The sequence below is a fragment of the Gobius niger genome, assembly GCF_951799975.1.
Source record: "Gobius niger genome assembly, chromosome: 8".
NCBI classification, from domain to species: domain Eukaryota; kingdom Metazoa; phylum Chordata; class Actinopteri; order Gobiiformes; family Gobiidae; genus Gobius; species Gobius niger.
Genome location: NC_136859.1, coordinates 18,907,305 through 18,921,042, shown reverse-complemented (window position 1 = coordinate 18,921,042; position 13,738 = coordinate 18,907,305). Strand labels below are relative to the sequence as shown.

Here is a 13,738-nt window from a genome sequence, read left to right as displayed (position 1 = left end):
TTGTGATTGATGTGTTCTTACAGATAACTCGAAATGAGAAACAGTGGAAAACGTGGTTTGACAAAGAAGCCCCCGAGGAGGAGGTGCTGCCCAACTCGTATGATCAGACTCTGGACTGCTTCAGACGCCTGCTTCTCATTCGCTGCTGGTGTCCAGACAGAACAATCGCACAGGTAAAGAAAGGCCACAACGGTTAATTCAGGTTATTCAGTAAATACAGGCATACAATCCATTTAGACCCATTAGAGGAGGGGACTGTTTTTAGAATGAGGTGGGCAAACTGAAAACAGCACATACAGCATGTAAAAGCAAAATAAATATTACTTACTGCAGCGTCAACATCGACAATTACTAATGGACCCAGCTTTGCTAATGTTAACTTTAAGGTTCACCGCAGACAGGCCTGGAACATTTATTTTGCTGCACAATCAGCCTGGCTTCAGTCCTGGTCTAACCTCTTTCAGCTGAGTGAAAAATATAAGTCAGTTAAAAAACATCCTTTGAACTGTTCATGCCTATTCCCAGACTTTCTCAAAAGTAATCCAATATTTTGTTTTACGTTATTCTATGGTTTTGTCTGAGTATTTCCCTGCAGTGTTGAAGCATTACAAAAAAAATGGTAGCTATTTCTTGCTGTGTCCCTGTCCCTCCAGGCTCGTAAATACATTATGGATGCGATGGGTGAGAAGTACACTGAAGGGGTAGTCCTGGATTTGGAGAAGACGTGGGAAGAAGGAGACCCTCGGACACCTCTGATCTGTTTCCTGTCAATGGGCTCAGATCCAACTGACTCAATCATTGCACTGGGGAAGAGACTGAAATTTGAGACAAGATATGTGTCCATGGGACAAGGGCAAGAAGTGCATGCTCGCAAACTTCTACAGTTGACTATGGCCAACGTGAGTTTACAGTTCATCTGCTTGTACTGCATTGCGTCAACTTCTTGTTATGTACTATGCTTATAAATAATTTTGATTAAAATTGAAAACGCAATGGTGCGGCACGGTTGCATAACAGCTAGAAGGTCCCAGGTTTGATCCACGGGCGGGACAGGGACTTTCTGATTGGAATTTGCATGTTCTCCTCGGGTGCTCCTGTTTGCAAGCCTGGCTCTGGCAGACAACACTCCTCAGGCCACCTGAGGCCCTACCACTAAAAACATAGGCATCATGTTGGTAGAGCGGGCCATTTTGTGATTGGGAGGTTGTGGGTTCGAGTCCTTGGGCAAGACACTTCACCCTACTTGCCTCCAATGCAATGCATTTTAAGTGCTTTATTTGGCCTCATCAGATTGATCTAGTACATGTCTACTGACTTGCCAACTGTACCAATAAATCTTTATTAAGATCGTTTCTGTTTTGTAGGGAGGTTGGGCATTGCTTCAGAATTGCCATCTGGGACTGGACTTCATGGATGAGCTGATGGACATAGTGACAGACACAGAGTGTGTTCACGATAGTTTCCGTCTATGGATAACAACTGAGGTTCACAAACACTTCCCCATCACTCTCCTCCAAATGTCAATCAAGTTTACCAACGAACCGCCTCAAGGCTTAAAGGCGGGGCTTAAGAGGACATATGGAGGTATGAATATGCACTTGGAAGACTACCCAGATATTTCTAACATGACCATAATCATTTATTTAACCAGACCACTTGTTGTCATTGAGCATATTTAGAGCTAAAATATACAGCTATATCATGGTTTGTTCAAGACTTTCATTTTGTTTCTTTTTCAGATGAGTGTTCAGCTCTCTCCTGGCAATAATCCCAAACTCCATTAGTGGTTTTTGAGACAGTGCCAGTCAGAAAGAGTAGTCCAAAGAAAACTGCAGACTTGCATTATTAAAAGTGAAATAGATTTAATAAGACAGGTTCACTGAGCAAATTACTCTTCCCGTCTTTATAAAGTTTAGAAAGCAATCTTTTATATACGACTGGGTGGTGACTTTGCTATGGTGTTTGTATTGATGTTGTCAAAGGTTCAGACTAATTCAAGAAGCATATTTAATCAAAAAAATGAAGTTTTGTTTCTGTCTCCAGGTATCAGCCAGGACCTTTTGGATGTCAGTAACATGGTCCAATGGAAACCAATGCTTTATGGCGTAGCCTTTCTTCATAGCACTGTTCAAGAGAGGAGGAAGTATGGGCCACTGGGGTGGAATATTCCATACGAGTTTAATCAGGCCGATCTGAACGCTACTATTCAGTTTGTCCAGAACCACCTTGATGACATGGACATAAAAAAGGTCAGGATTTATAGAAAATCAATTGTTACGTTCTTTGTTTGAGTGCGTGTTGTGCTGTGCATGAGACACTGTTCAAACAAATGCTACAAATGGGGAATTGTGTGTCAAATAGAAAAGAGAAAAAGCCAGAAGCACTTCTCCACCAAGGTCATAAATTATTATCCAGAAATAAACTAAAACATGAGCATCTTGTTTTTCCAGGAGAAAATCTATGGTATATCCATACAATTCTCAAAAAGTTGTTCAATGAGAAAAAACTTGGAAACGTGGTCATTAGATATTGATGTCATAGTGACTGAAATTAGGTTTCATAATAACTCATAAAGTACTGAATACAGATGATAAAAGTTATAATAAAAAGTCCAACTGCTGATTTCTTTTAACAAACACTCAGTAAACATGTTGTTATTCCCTTTCCCCGACAGGGTGTGTCCTGGAACACGGTCCGCTACATGATCGGAGAGATTCAGTATGGCGGCCGCGTGACGGACGATTATGATAAGCGCCTTCTCAACACTTTTGCAAAAGTGTGGTTCAGCGAGGAGATGTTTGGACCAAGTTTCAACTTCTTCAAAGACTACAGCATCCCTAAATGCACCAGTGTTGAGCAGTATGTTACATACATTCAGGTCTGTACTCCATGGTCAAGTATTTCTATTAAATAAAACTCATGACAGCAAAAGGACACACTTGAAAGAGTACAGTGAGTGCCGTTTTCAAGCGTTTCAGTTTTCTGTATCCTGACAGCTTTAAGTACCGTCAGAGAAAAGGGCATGTTTGAAGAAGTGGACTATAAATGCAGACACTCTTATGTTGTAGACTGACCTTTTTTATTTAGTGCATGGTTCATCTCTTCTCAGTTATAGTGGATGTATCACTTTTCTATGTCACATTAGTGGGTCCAGTCTATGTGTCTTCCTAGAGGCAGTTTCAGAACCAGTTTCAGTAAAGCTTGTTTCATTATGATGGATGCTCTGGGCTCTCAGGCTCAGTGGACAGATTCCTCTACACTATTTCTCAAATGGAGTCTGACAACATAGCCGTGGACCACATCAACAAGCATTTGTATAGCTGGACATGTGATACAGTAATATGTAATACTTCTTTTGTGTGTAGAACAAATACAGTACATGCATTTCCCATGCTGTCTATTCCCTTTTATACAAAATGCCTACAATTTTGAACTCACTTGGAACTCGCTTATGGTCATATGCACTCTTTGTGTCTGAACAATGTACAGAATTATGGGAAGGGCATCTGCAGTAGTTTATTATTCAGTACACTAAAAAGCCGATAAAATCTTGTGGAAAGTGGTAAAAAGATTTTAAATCACTATACATTTCGATCAGTGCATTTGATTTATTGGAGGAAATAATACTGTATGTCATGAACCTCTTTTCACAGGGTTTGCCAGCTTATGACACTCCGGAGGTGTTTGGATTACACCCCAACGCAGACATCACCTACCAGAGCAAGCTCGCCAAGGATGTTCTGGACACCATTCTGAGTATCCAGCCCAAAGACAGCTCCTCTGGCGGGGGTGAGACCAGAGAGGCTGTAGTGTCCAGGCTGGCTGATGACATGCTGGAGAAACTGCCCCCCGACTATGTGCCATTTGAGGTTTGTGTGTGTGTGCGGAGAGATGTGTGAGCCTCCCCGAGCTGCCTTAGAGTGTTGGCAATGGCGATGTGCGATGTCCCTTGCTGTACATGTGCGCAAAGTGGTGCAAGTGGCAAACAAAGTGGCCCTTGCATGTGGAGACTGTGAATGCTTTTTTTTCAGTCCACTGTATGCCACATCTGCTTACAAAAAAGTAATTGTGTGATTTATTGTGCTCCTCTCATGCGACTATGGCTAACAGTGCATTATAGTCTTTTCACACCAAGCATAAATGAATCATCATCAACGTTCAAAGAGCATAATTGTGGTTTTGGTTTTAATTGAAATAAGGTAGAAGATACTTAGATCTAGAATTAGCATTTCTGGCAAATCCTAGTATTCTCTGTTAGCAAAACAAGAAAATAAAGCTAGTTTTTCTAACCCCATCCCAAAAAAACAAGCAAACAGTACAACATTTGAAGTTCCCTACTTTATGTTTTTTGCACCAGGTAAGGGACCGCCTCCAGAAGATGGGTCCATTCCAGCCCATGAACATCTTTCTGCGGCAGGAGATCGACAGAATGCAAAGGGTCATCGTTCTCGTCCGAAACACACTCACAGACCTCAAGCTGGCAATAGACGGGACCATTATCATGAGTGAGAACCTCCGGGACGCCCTGGACTGCATGTATGACGCTCGCATTCCTGCCCGCTGGAAGAAAGTAAGTGTCGGGAGATTGGTCATGTTTTCTCCGCATTGTTATACAACTCTGCCTCTGGATTCTACAGTGTTTAATCAATGGAAGAGATATTCTTCCTCAGTTTATAGTTGTATTCATTTATTTAGCACAAATAAAGCAATTGTGCATGAGTACAAAACAGACACACATAGAGTTTAGCAAGTGCTCAACTCCCGTCCCTGGTTAGGCTTTTCCCTTCTTTACATTTCATTGCAGTAATGTACATTGATAAACAATATCTGTGCATCAATGTATACTAGTCTCTCCACTGCCTATGTTTCTCTGTATGTCTCCCTTCACTTTCATATTGTTTTCATCCTATGCTGTTGAATTATACATTTATACAATTCTCTGTCACTGGGTTGGCTTCCCTCTGATCTTTGCGGATGACAGTTTCTCTGTTGTGCTGTAATGGCATCCCGTGTGTGGTTGTTTGTTTGTCCGGCGCAGGCATCATGGGCCTCCAGCACCCTGGGGTTTTGGTTCACGGAGCTGCTTGAGCGTAACCGGCAGTTTCAGGCTTGGATCTTTGAAGGGCGCCCCAACTGCTTCTGGATGACAGGCTTCTTCAACCCGCAGGGCTTCCTGACAGCTATGAGACAGGTACAACAGCATTCCCTCTGCCTTCCCCTCCTCACCATCAGGGAGGACACCAGATGGCACGCAGGGGAAATGCAGGCACACCGCCATGTTCAGTGACATGCATTTACACACTGAGCACAGCACAACATGAGACACGCAACTACATGCATATTCCCTTTGTTCAAATGAATCTGTTTATACAGCCAAGTTCCTACATCAAGTTTTTACATTGAGTTAAAGCAGCAATGAACTGAATGTACATTATGTATTTCATATTTCAATATCAGAGTAAGCTTTATTATCATTGTCAGTGAAACGTTCACAAACTAGGATTTTTTTCGTTCTTTTTTTTTTTTTTTCAGTGCAATGGTGCAATAAAAATAAATCACTACAAAGGCAAGCAAATAAAAATAAACATAGTGTAAGATAGAGAAAGTAAGTTAATAAGTGCTAACTCTGGATTCACTCTGGTGTGTTGAGTAGCTTGGTGGATTTCCAAGTGGAATAAGCAGCAGGTGCGAGTAATAACCATGTAGTAACCATGTAGTGCTAATATAACAGTTCAAATGGCAGGTAATAAGTGTTCATAATAAAACTCTCCTCTAACCGTTTTGACGGGGGAAGATGTTCTGGGCCATCAAATTCAATTCATTCATCCAAACAGCTAGAATCTTTTGTACATCTTTGAAAATAGCAGATACAAAAACCCCCAACACATTTCCATTAGTCTTCTAAGCTGCGGGGCATTATGAGCATATGAGTTTAAATCTCTGCATGTGCTTTGTTTCTTTGTGTCTTACTTGGTGTGATGTTTGTGAACTGTAGGAAATCACACGTGCTAACAAGGGCTGGGCTCTGGACCGTATGGTGCTGTGCAACGAGGTGACCAAGTGGATGAAGGATGACGTCACTCAGCCCCCAGCAGAGGGGGTGTATGTCTATGGCCTTTACTTGGAGGGCGCGGGCTGGGACAGACGCAGCTGCAAACTCATCGACTCCAAACCTAAAGTCCTGTTTGAGATGATGCCTGTTATTCGGATGTATGCTGAGAACAATGGTGAGTCTGTCTACCATCAATCTGTCTTTATCATTATCATCAAACCAGCTCCAAGTTTGCGTCACGGAGATGTAGCATTTAAATACCAAGCATACCGCTGTTTTTGAAAATGGATCAGCAGGGATTTGGCACTCTGCAGCGTTCAGCCACAGTAACTTAGCTGCCCTTCTTGACATTAAATGTGGTGTGTGTTTTTTTACCCAATCTTTTTGTATCCGTGTATCCTTTTAGGTGTTAAGGACCCACACCTTTACATGTGCCCCATATACAAGAAGCCTGTCAGGACCGATATGAACTACATAGCCGCGGTGGATCTGAAAACAACCCTTGCTCCAGAATACTGGATCCTACGGGGCGTGGCGCTGCTCTGTGATGTCAAATAATTTGCTTCTTTAGCACATACAGAGCAAGTCATCAGTAACTCACTAAGCTAATAATGTGCAAGTGTGAAGACACAATAAAAGACACTTTAGTATAAACACTCTGTTAAATTTAAATACATAGAAATGTAATTACATTTTTACAAAACAATGGCATCATCAAAACATCAAAACACTTTTTGCTCATATTTTCTTTTCTTACAAAACCATTGTACACAGACTAAAGCTACCCTGTACATACTGTAGATCTGACTTGGACTCCTGGAATTGCACTGAATCAGGGCTTGGCTTTTTTACTTGTTGCCTTTACCCAAATAGTTGTCTTTACCATTGTAAATAATTTGCTCGGGTTGATAAGAATGTTTTGAGCACAAGTGGAACTGCTTGAATATTATAATATATTCATAGATGCTTCTTCAGTAATTAGGCGGATCATCACAAAACACAAATTAGTTAAACATTTCTTTACACAAACACACACTTCATGCGCATTGTTCCTTTTTCGCTTTTAATTAATTCCACAAAGACGTGGGTTTGGCGCCTGAAATTTGAGACGACCAATTACAAGGGACTTGTCCCATTCTCCAAACCAAAAGCTGATCTCCAGGCCGATCTGAATCCACGTCCAAAGATGATCAGCCCAGAAGTGACCTACTGCTGCACATGCTACATATTCACTTACTGTTAAATGTGTACTACAGGAAGGGAGCACTGCAGAGAGGTACCAGCTCTATTGATTCTCTTTGTATCCCAGATCTGATTCCCTTTGTAACTTAACAGCTCCGGCAGGAACAAGCATTTCCTGTCACTAATAGTCTGTCAGTTGTGCCACAGTAAAGTCAGCATATTCCTCAGTCTTAGGGCATTACATTGCCCTGGGACAGAGAGCGGGTCATCTCTGTGTGCACAAAGTAGGTCTTCAGATCTCCTTTACCCTTGACGTTGATGATGCCTCTGCATGAGCACATGTATCCCAGGGCCAGGAGGATGTGACTCGTCTCCTCCGTCACCTACAGGGACAAAACAGTGACACTCACTTTAGAAAAATTATACAATTTCATTAGATTGCAGCCACAAGTTAAGATCAGCCAGGCCTACATACATCAGCATTTTATTTTATTTCTGTAAGCACTGTGATAAATCCTGAAATTGTAGTTTTCTGTAGACACTCAACTCTATCCATTGTATGTCTTTGCTTAAAATCATGTCTATTCTTACAGAGAAAATGCATTCTTTTTTAATTTCTATGATTGATTAATTGTTCTGTGTGCTCATAATAGAACTTCTCATGTAAATCTTTCACACGATCCCAAATAAAATGTTGAACTAAGGACATTGCTCATCTTGTTTTGTACGGCAAACATAATACATCCAGAACTACCCGTTGTTGCCTTGGTTCCATACAGCTCTGCATAAGAATCAACAGGAAGCCAGCGGATGCAATCGAAGGCTCTGCGGTGGCTCCAGACCACACAGCAGATGGCTCAATCAGATGCGTATTACCTTTAGAGACCAAAAGCTTCCCACTCCATACGTCTCACAGGTAACACACCATTCTATCTTATCAGCCATCAAACAGAAGCCCAGATGTTCCAGCCGCCATTCATAACATGTGTATGAAGTGCGATTTATCTGCAAGCTGCCCTTTAAAATTTAAGTTTAAAAATAGGATGGTTCAGCTCTGGCAACTCATAATGTAGTATGTGATGTTTGACTTTGAAAGATTGACATACTAAGAGAAATGACAAAAGACATGGCGGCTTCTTTACCTGTATCTTTCCCAGGACCCCCGTGCTGTCCATCCTGCTCGCTACATTCACTGTGTTCCCCCAGATGTCATACTGGGGTTTTTGAGCGCCGATGACTCCAGCGATCACTGGACCGTGGTTTATGCCTGACAAAACAAGTATAGAGTTTTTGTTGTTTGTTTTTTACACCTCTGAATAATTCCACAACCACCACCACCACCACCACCACCACCACCACCACTCGACAAATGCTTTAAAGCCACACTGCGCAACATTTCACCCAATAAAAAGAAAATAACAGAGGCATTTAATTCATTACGGACGTGTCAGTAGTGAGACAAAACTCAAAACATATATGTCGTTACCGTTAATAAGAGCTTGGGACTGGCACCAAATAACACACTCGGTTATTACACCTTGTGGTTACTTCGGCTATTGATTTAATGGGTAACTATAAGTATTTGCTGTTTAATTATTCATATTCTCACATAATTAACTGCCTCTGAGAAATGCATCGATTTACAAGCTGATATTACTCATAAGTGTTTTTACATTACAGTTGAATAAACACAAACATATTATTTGATAAATACTTGAAAAAACAGCAAATTCATCATGATATAGCATACATAGAATGAAAAATGGCTGTCTTTAATGTTACAATATTGTGGGGTTTTACTACACTTCACTTTTAACATAGCATCCATCCATCCATCCATCCATCCATCCATCCATCCATCCATCCATCCATCCAGATATTTTCATCATTGAAAAATACTTCATAAATGTACACAGAAACATGTGCTTTTGCTGTGAGCGGCTCAGCTCCCAAATTGTTACGCAGTGTACCTTTAAACCTAAATAAAAATGGTAATGGTTTAACCTTAAATGGTGTCAAAACAAGACCTAATAAATGCTATAATGGAAGTGAATTGGGAAAATTGTGACTTTTCATATGGAAGACCTCAGTGATTATGTGACATCATATTGCTGCTTCTTTTCATCCCCTCTGTAAATGGTACATACAGCCGCTCTCTTATTCTTTCTAGCCTTGTGGACTGCTCCCCAATGCTTTGACTGCACAATCAATATGTCAGGCCACTTACAATACAGTACCCTGGAGTTTATATAGCATGTTACTGGCATCTCCACTTGAGTCCACCACAGCCACTGGTTTTCTGACCCAGTGGGCGGCAACTTGTATCGTTCCTTGAAGAAGCATAATAAGCATCTCTAAACACAGCAGGGAGGCACCGGCCAATACAGGCACACTGCTGTGTTAATGGAGCAAGGCATGCTGGGATAGACAGACAGCTTTACGGTGTTGAAGCTTGGCTCTTGACTCACAGAGGCAACTGGAACATGCTCACCATTCACAATCATGGTTTTTGGTGCTGTTACCCGTACATGGCTTTTGATGTTATTTCAACATGAATTAATCAAATGTGTCTTCAGTGATAATAGTGTGTAAGATTGCGATACAAGCTTATTCCTAACCCTATCTAGAAGGTGAAACAATGTTTTTGGGAGTAGAGTATCTAAAACATTTTTGCTTCGACGGTAGTGAACTCACCAACTCTGAGCTTAAAGTCATTGAAGGAGTGTTTATTTATAAGATCCAATTTCCCCACCAACGCAAAGGCAAACTCCACCATGGTCCCGATGTGCATGTACTGCCTGTCATGTTCCTGCAAAGCAAATACTTGATCACCGAGTATTTTGAGCATGTACATAATGAAGGAGAGTAACTGGTGTTTTGAAAAGCGTACCTGCGTGGCGTGCTCCGGTCCAGATGCGGCGTTCAACCCTGTGGCGGCCATGTAAGTGCTGCCAATGGTCTTGATCTTTTCCACTCCACTGAACTTGGGCTTTGACAGCAGCTGTTTGCAAACACACCACCGCGGATCAGGAATGCACCATCTTTGACATTTATTCTCAAAAAAGGGCAGGAGAATGTACCTCGTCGAAATCGGCGATGATCTCGTTGAGAAGCCTGAGGCACTCTAAGCCCTCTTTGTTGACATCTGACTCTGTGTAAAACTCTTTAAAGTCAGGGATTGATGCGAACATCACACACACCAGGTCATAGGACTGGTGATAGAGATCCTGCACAGAAAAATCGACATGAAATTTGTTGCGTAATGCCTAGGTATTTAATGGAATATATTTTAAAACATATTGCATGAAAAATATTTGCTAAACTCTTTTATGAAAAAGACAGAACATTCACACATTTAAGCATAATAGCATGCTTCATTGAACATTTTGTAAATTGAGCATTAAAATTCTGTATTTTACCTCTTAACCCCTGCCTTAACCGAGCACATTTTCTCCAGTTCAGCTTTACCCAAATCTAAAAGCTTCTCAACTGGAGCTGACAGCCTATAGGCCAGTGTAACACCTAATTTTTCCTCACGTTTTTATCGCTTTTTTGTCGCTTTTTCATCACTTTTTTTGACGCCTGTTTTATTGTGTTTTTGTTGTGTGTTTGTTGCATTTCGTCATGTTTTTGTAGCTTTTTTGTCGCGTTTTCATCACTTTTTTGCCGCTTGTTTTGCCTCGTTTCCATCCTCATTTACATCTCATTTTTGTGGTTATTTTGACCGGGTTTTTTTTTCTCAAGAAGCTTTGAGATTTGGATAACGTAGAACTGGAGAAAATGTTCAGGCCGGGGTTAAGAGGTTAATACCACCTAAAAGTGCGATGATGTAATTGCCTTAATTACCAAGTAATTACTCATGGAAAAAGGACACACCCCAATCATTTGATATAATTAATACATAGAATAAGAACTGTAAATCGATATAGGCCATAAGGTTAGTATTTCTTGGTTATAATATGAAACAGGATCCTCCTTGCATCTAGTTACCAGGGCTATTTATATCCTGTTACGTTATTTCTTACAGCGCTGTAAAGTCCCACGCAGATGACACTGTGAATGTTACTGTACATATCCATCCTTTGTAAAAATGTTGTAAGAGTAAAGTTGGGAAGTTAAAATAATAACCTCATCAGTGTCTCACCTCATTTTTCCAGTTCCGTGCGAGGAAGTGCTCTGCCACGTGAGCAGGCAGGACATTCTCCAGTAACACCCGGTTGAGATTTTCCATGGTTTCGATCTCCTCGCACTCCTTCTTGAACTTGTTCTTCCACAGAAAGTCTAACCTACAGTAATATTCATTCTGTTACAAGAGGACACAGAGGTGAAGAGACTGAAGGCACAGCTGGGCAGCTTGCTTCCATCAAAGAATTCAGAAAGAAAAGACAAACACCAACTATAGGAGCAAAGGTAAAATAAACAGAATCAACACTGAACAGGGTTAGGTTAAACGAGTGAAAATACACAAATAGCACAAACAACTTTTTTTTGGCACACGACACATCAATATTAAATTGTCCATTTACACTCACAAAAGCTTTCAGAGGAGTATTGTGGTGTCAAATTAGAAAAATGAGACAATGAGTCGATGAGCCATTTTGAGGATTTACAAAATATAAAAAATAAACCATGTTTTGAATTATATACGTCAACAGTCTTAATTTTACATCATTTAAAACCAATTGATAGGTACAGCTCAACTTTAGCTCGGTTATTTTTGTTTTTCAAATCTTGGCAGCTATTTTTGGAGATTATACTTGGTTTGCAATAAATTTCCTTAGCTGCCGATTTGTTTTGCTCGCTATAAACATTTATTATCCACTCCATCTGCTTCCCTTTAGAGCCTCTGTATATGCAGATTGGGTCTTTGTTCAATGTGGAGAGTAAAAACTAGGATTAACACCTGTGAATTTTCTAATAAGTCGTATGCTGTGTGTCTGCAGAAAGCAAAACCCAGGGGATCTGTGTCATACGTGGCGTGGAAATGATTAATTATTCTCCTCTAGGGGCTTAACTGTACAACACAGCATTTTCAGGCTAATTTTATATTTACAATATCCTAATTGTCTTGTATCTCAAAAGTGACTCCAGGGCCAGGGCAATAAAAAGATGTTGCTATTGTTCATGCTTAAGAATGGTCTCCATTGAGCAAAAGGGTGTTTCAGATCTAGCCTAACTACCCTGCAGTAAATAACGTCCCAAAAATTGCGTGCTGCTTGAGCAAAGAATGGCTCCTGGTCCCTGCGACTCCAGGCTAATAAATCTACAACATGCCCCGATTTGAGTAACGGCAGCCAATTTGTCCTCTGGCCAGAGGCTAGATGGACAAAACTGTTGTTGCTACCGCTTAAACCCCAAACATAAGCTATCATGCCAAATAAATGATTGTCTATTATAATGTAACTATTCCAGGGTCAGAATCTCAAGTACTTTCAAATGGGCTAGGATTTTCATCTGGTTAATTTAGAGCACAGTAATAAAATGGTGATAGGATGGAAATGGTAACTAAAGATAACAAGGGGCCTTCTACCTGTGAAGCATGAGCGCAACAAATGGAAATTAGCCCATGGCTACAATCTGATGTGGCGTGTTTACATGGATGTTTTCTTTAAAGCAGTACTAAGTAACTTGCTTACCTTAATAAATCCTTTCCGTAGTCCCTCTGGGGGTAATAAAAGTGTTAATGGGATGATTGGGGGGTCTTTCATCTCCCCCTGATGTCTCTGGCCAGAAAACTGCACTTGCAGCTTTCCTGCCTATGGATCGGAGGCCCCAATACACACTAATAGAATCACAAAGAATAAGCTAACAAGCTAACGGGCAAAGCTATCTGCGGGCTAGCGACACTTAAACAGTATTTACAGCCAAGTTTGAGTGAAAAAAAATGTATCTACCTCTCTCCTTTTGTCTTTTCTGTCAGCGTAGTATTTACTCTCACGGACAATTAATGAGTAAAAAAGCGCAACATGCTACGACACCTGCAGTGGCGCTTATGGCCTCTCGAGGCCGGAGTTACTTAGTACTGCTTTAACAGGCACCGTCCCAACCAAATAAACACAGCCCTGTTTCCAAATTATTGCCAAGACAATGCTAACGTTTCAGGGTAATTCATGATCTTTATGCTGGTTTAGGATTAGTCACATATAATACATTACTGTAGGTGTGTGGCATATTCCAATGTAATTACCATAATATCTCAAATTTAAGCTCCAAACAATGATTATTCTATTATTATTCTATTATCATGCTTTTACTGTACAGTAAAAGTGCCCTCTCCATGAAGCTGGGCTTGGGACTACGTCAGAGAGGTCTGGCTTGTGATGATACTGTGTGGGAAGAACAGTTCTAGTTCCATTGTTTGTGATCCTATAGAAAATAAATAGGCCACCACTATAAGAAGGTCCAGCATTATGGTTGCAATGTATTGTATGCGCCTTTTTGCAACAGAGTATTCAGCGTGAGTGATTGAAACAGGTACATAAAAAAAATAGGCACAGCATGAGG

General features: G+C 40.8%; 2 protein-coding genes across 5 annotated transcripts in view; one reads left to right on the top strand and one right to left on the bottom strand.

Moving 5' to 3' along the window:
• The window catches only part of dnah5 (dynein, axonemal, heavy chain 5), a 47,965-nt gene extending 40,729 nt beyond the window's left edge, over positions 1-7,236 (top strand). The window contains exons 79-88 of the mRNA XM_079561431.1: positions 24-173; positions 654-899; positions 1,365-1,584; positions 2,044-2,249; positions 2,675-2,878; positions 3,654-3,869; positions 4,358-4,570; positions 5,039-5,191; positions 5,996-6,227; positions 6,459-7,236. Coding sequence (XP_079417557.1) covers positions 24-173; positions 654-899; positions 1,365-1,584; positions 2,044-2,249; positions 2,675-2,878; positions 3,654-3,869; positions 4,358-4,570; positions 5,039-5,191; positions 5,996-6,227; positions 6,459-6,610 — 1,992 coding nt within the window. The 3' untranslated portion in view covers positions 6,611-7,236. The remainder of the gene's footprint in view (positions 1-23; positions 174-653; positions 900-1,364; positions 1,585-2,043; positions 2,250-2,674; positions 2,879-3,653; positions 3,870-4,357; positions 4,571-5,038; positions 5,192-5,995; positions 6,228-6,458) is intronic.
• A 10-nt stretch (positions 7,237-7,246) lies between these two features.
• adcy2a (adenylate cyclase 2a) overlaps positions 7,247-13,738 on the bottom strand; it is a 30,759-nt gene continuing 24,267 nt past the window's right edge. For 2 of the 4 annotated variants that reach the window (XM_079561432.1, XM_079561434.1), the window contains exons 20-24: positions 11,379-11,537; positions 10,315-10,461; positions 9,929-10,235; positions 8,377-8,501; positions 7,247-7,617 (exon numbers count right to left, since the gene is read on the bottom strand). In XM_079561432.1, the coding sequence (XP_079417558.1) occupies positions 7,465-7,617; positions 8,377-8,501; positions 9,929-10,235; positions 10,315-10,461; positions 11,379-11,537 (891 nt within the window). In that variant the 3' untranslated portion in view covers positions 7,247-7,464. Of the gene's footprint in view, positions 7,618-8,376; positions 8,502-9,928; positions 10,236-10,314; positions 10,462-11,378; positions 11,538-13,738 lie in introns of those variants that run through there. The other 2 variants (XM_079561433.1, XM_079561435.1) reach the window with 2 other exon arrangements.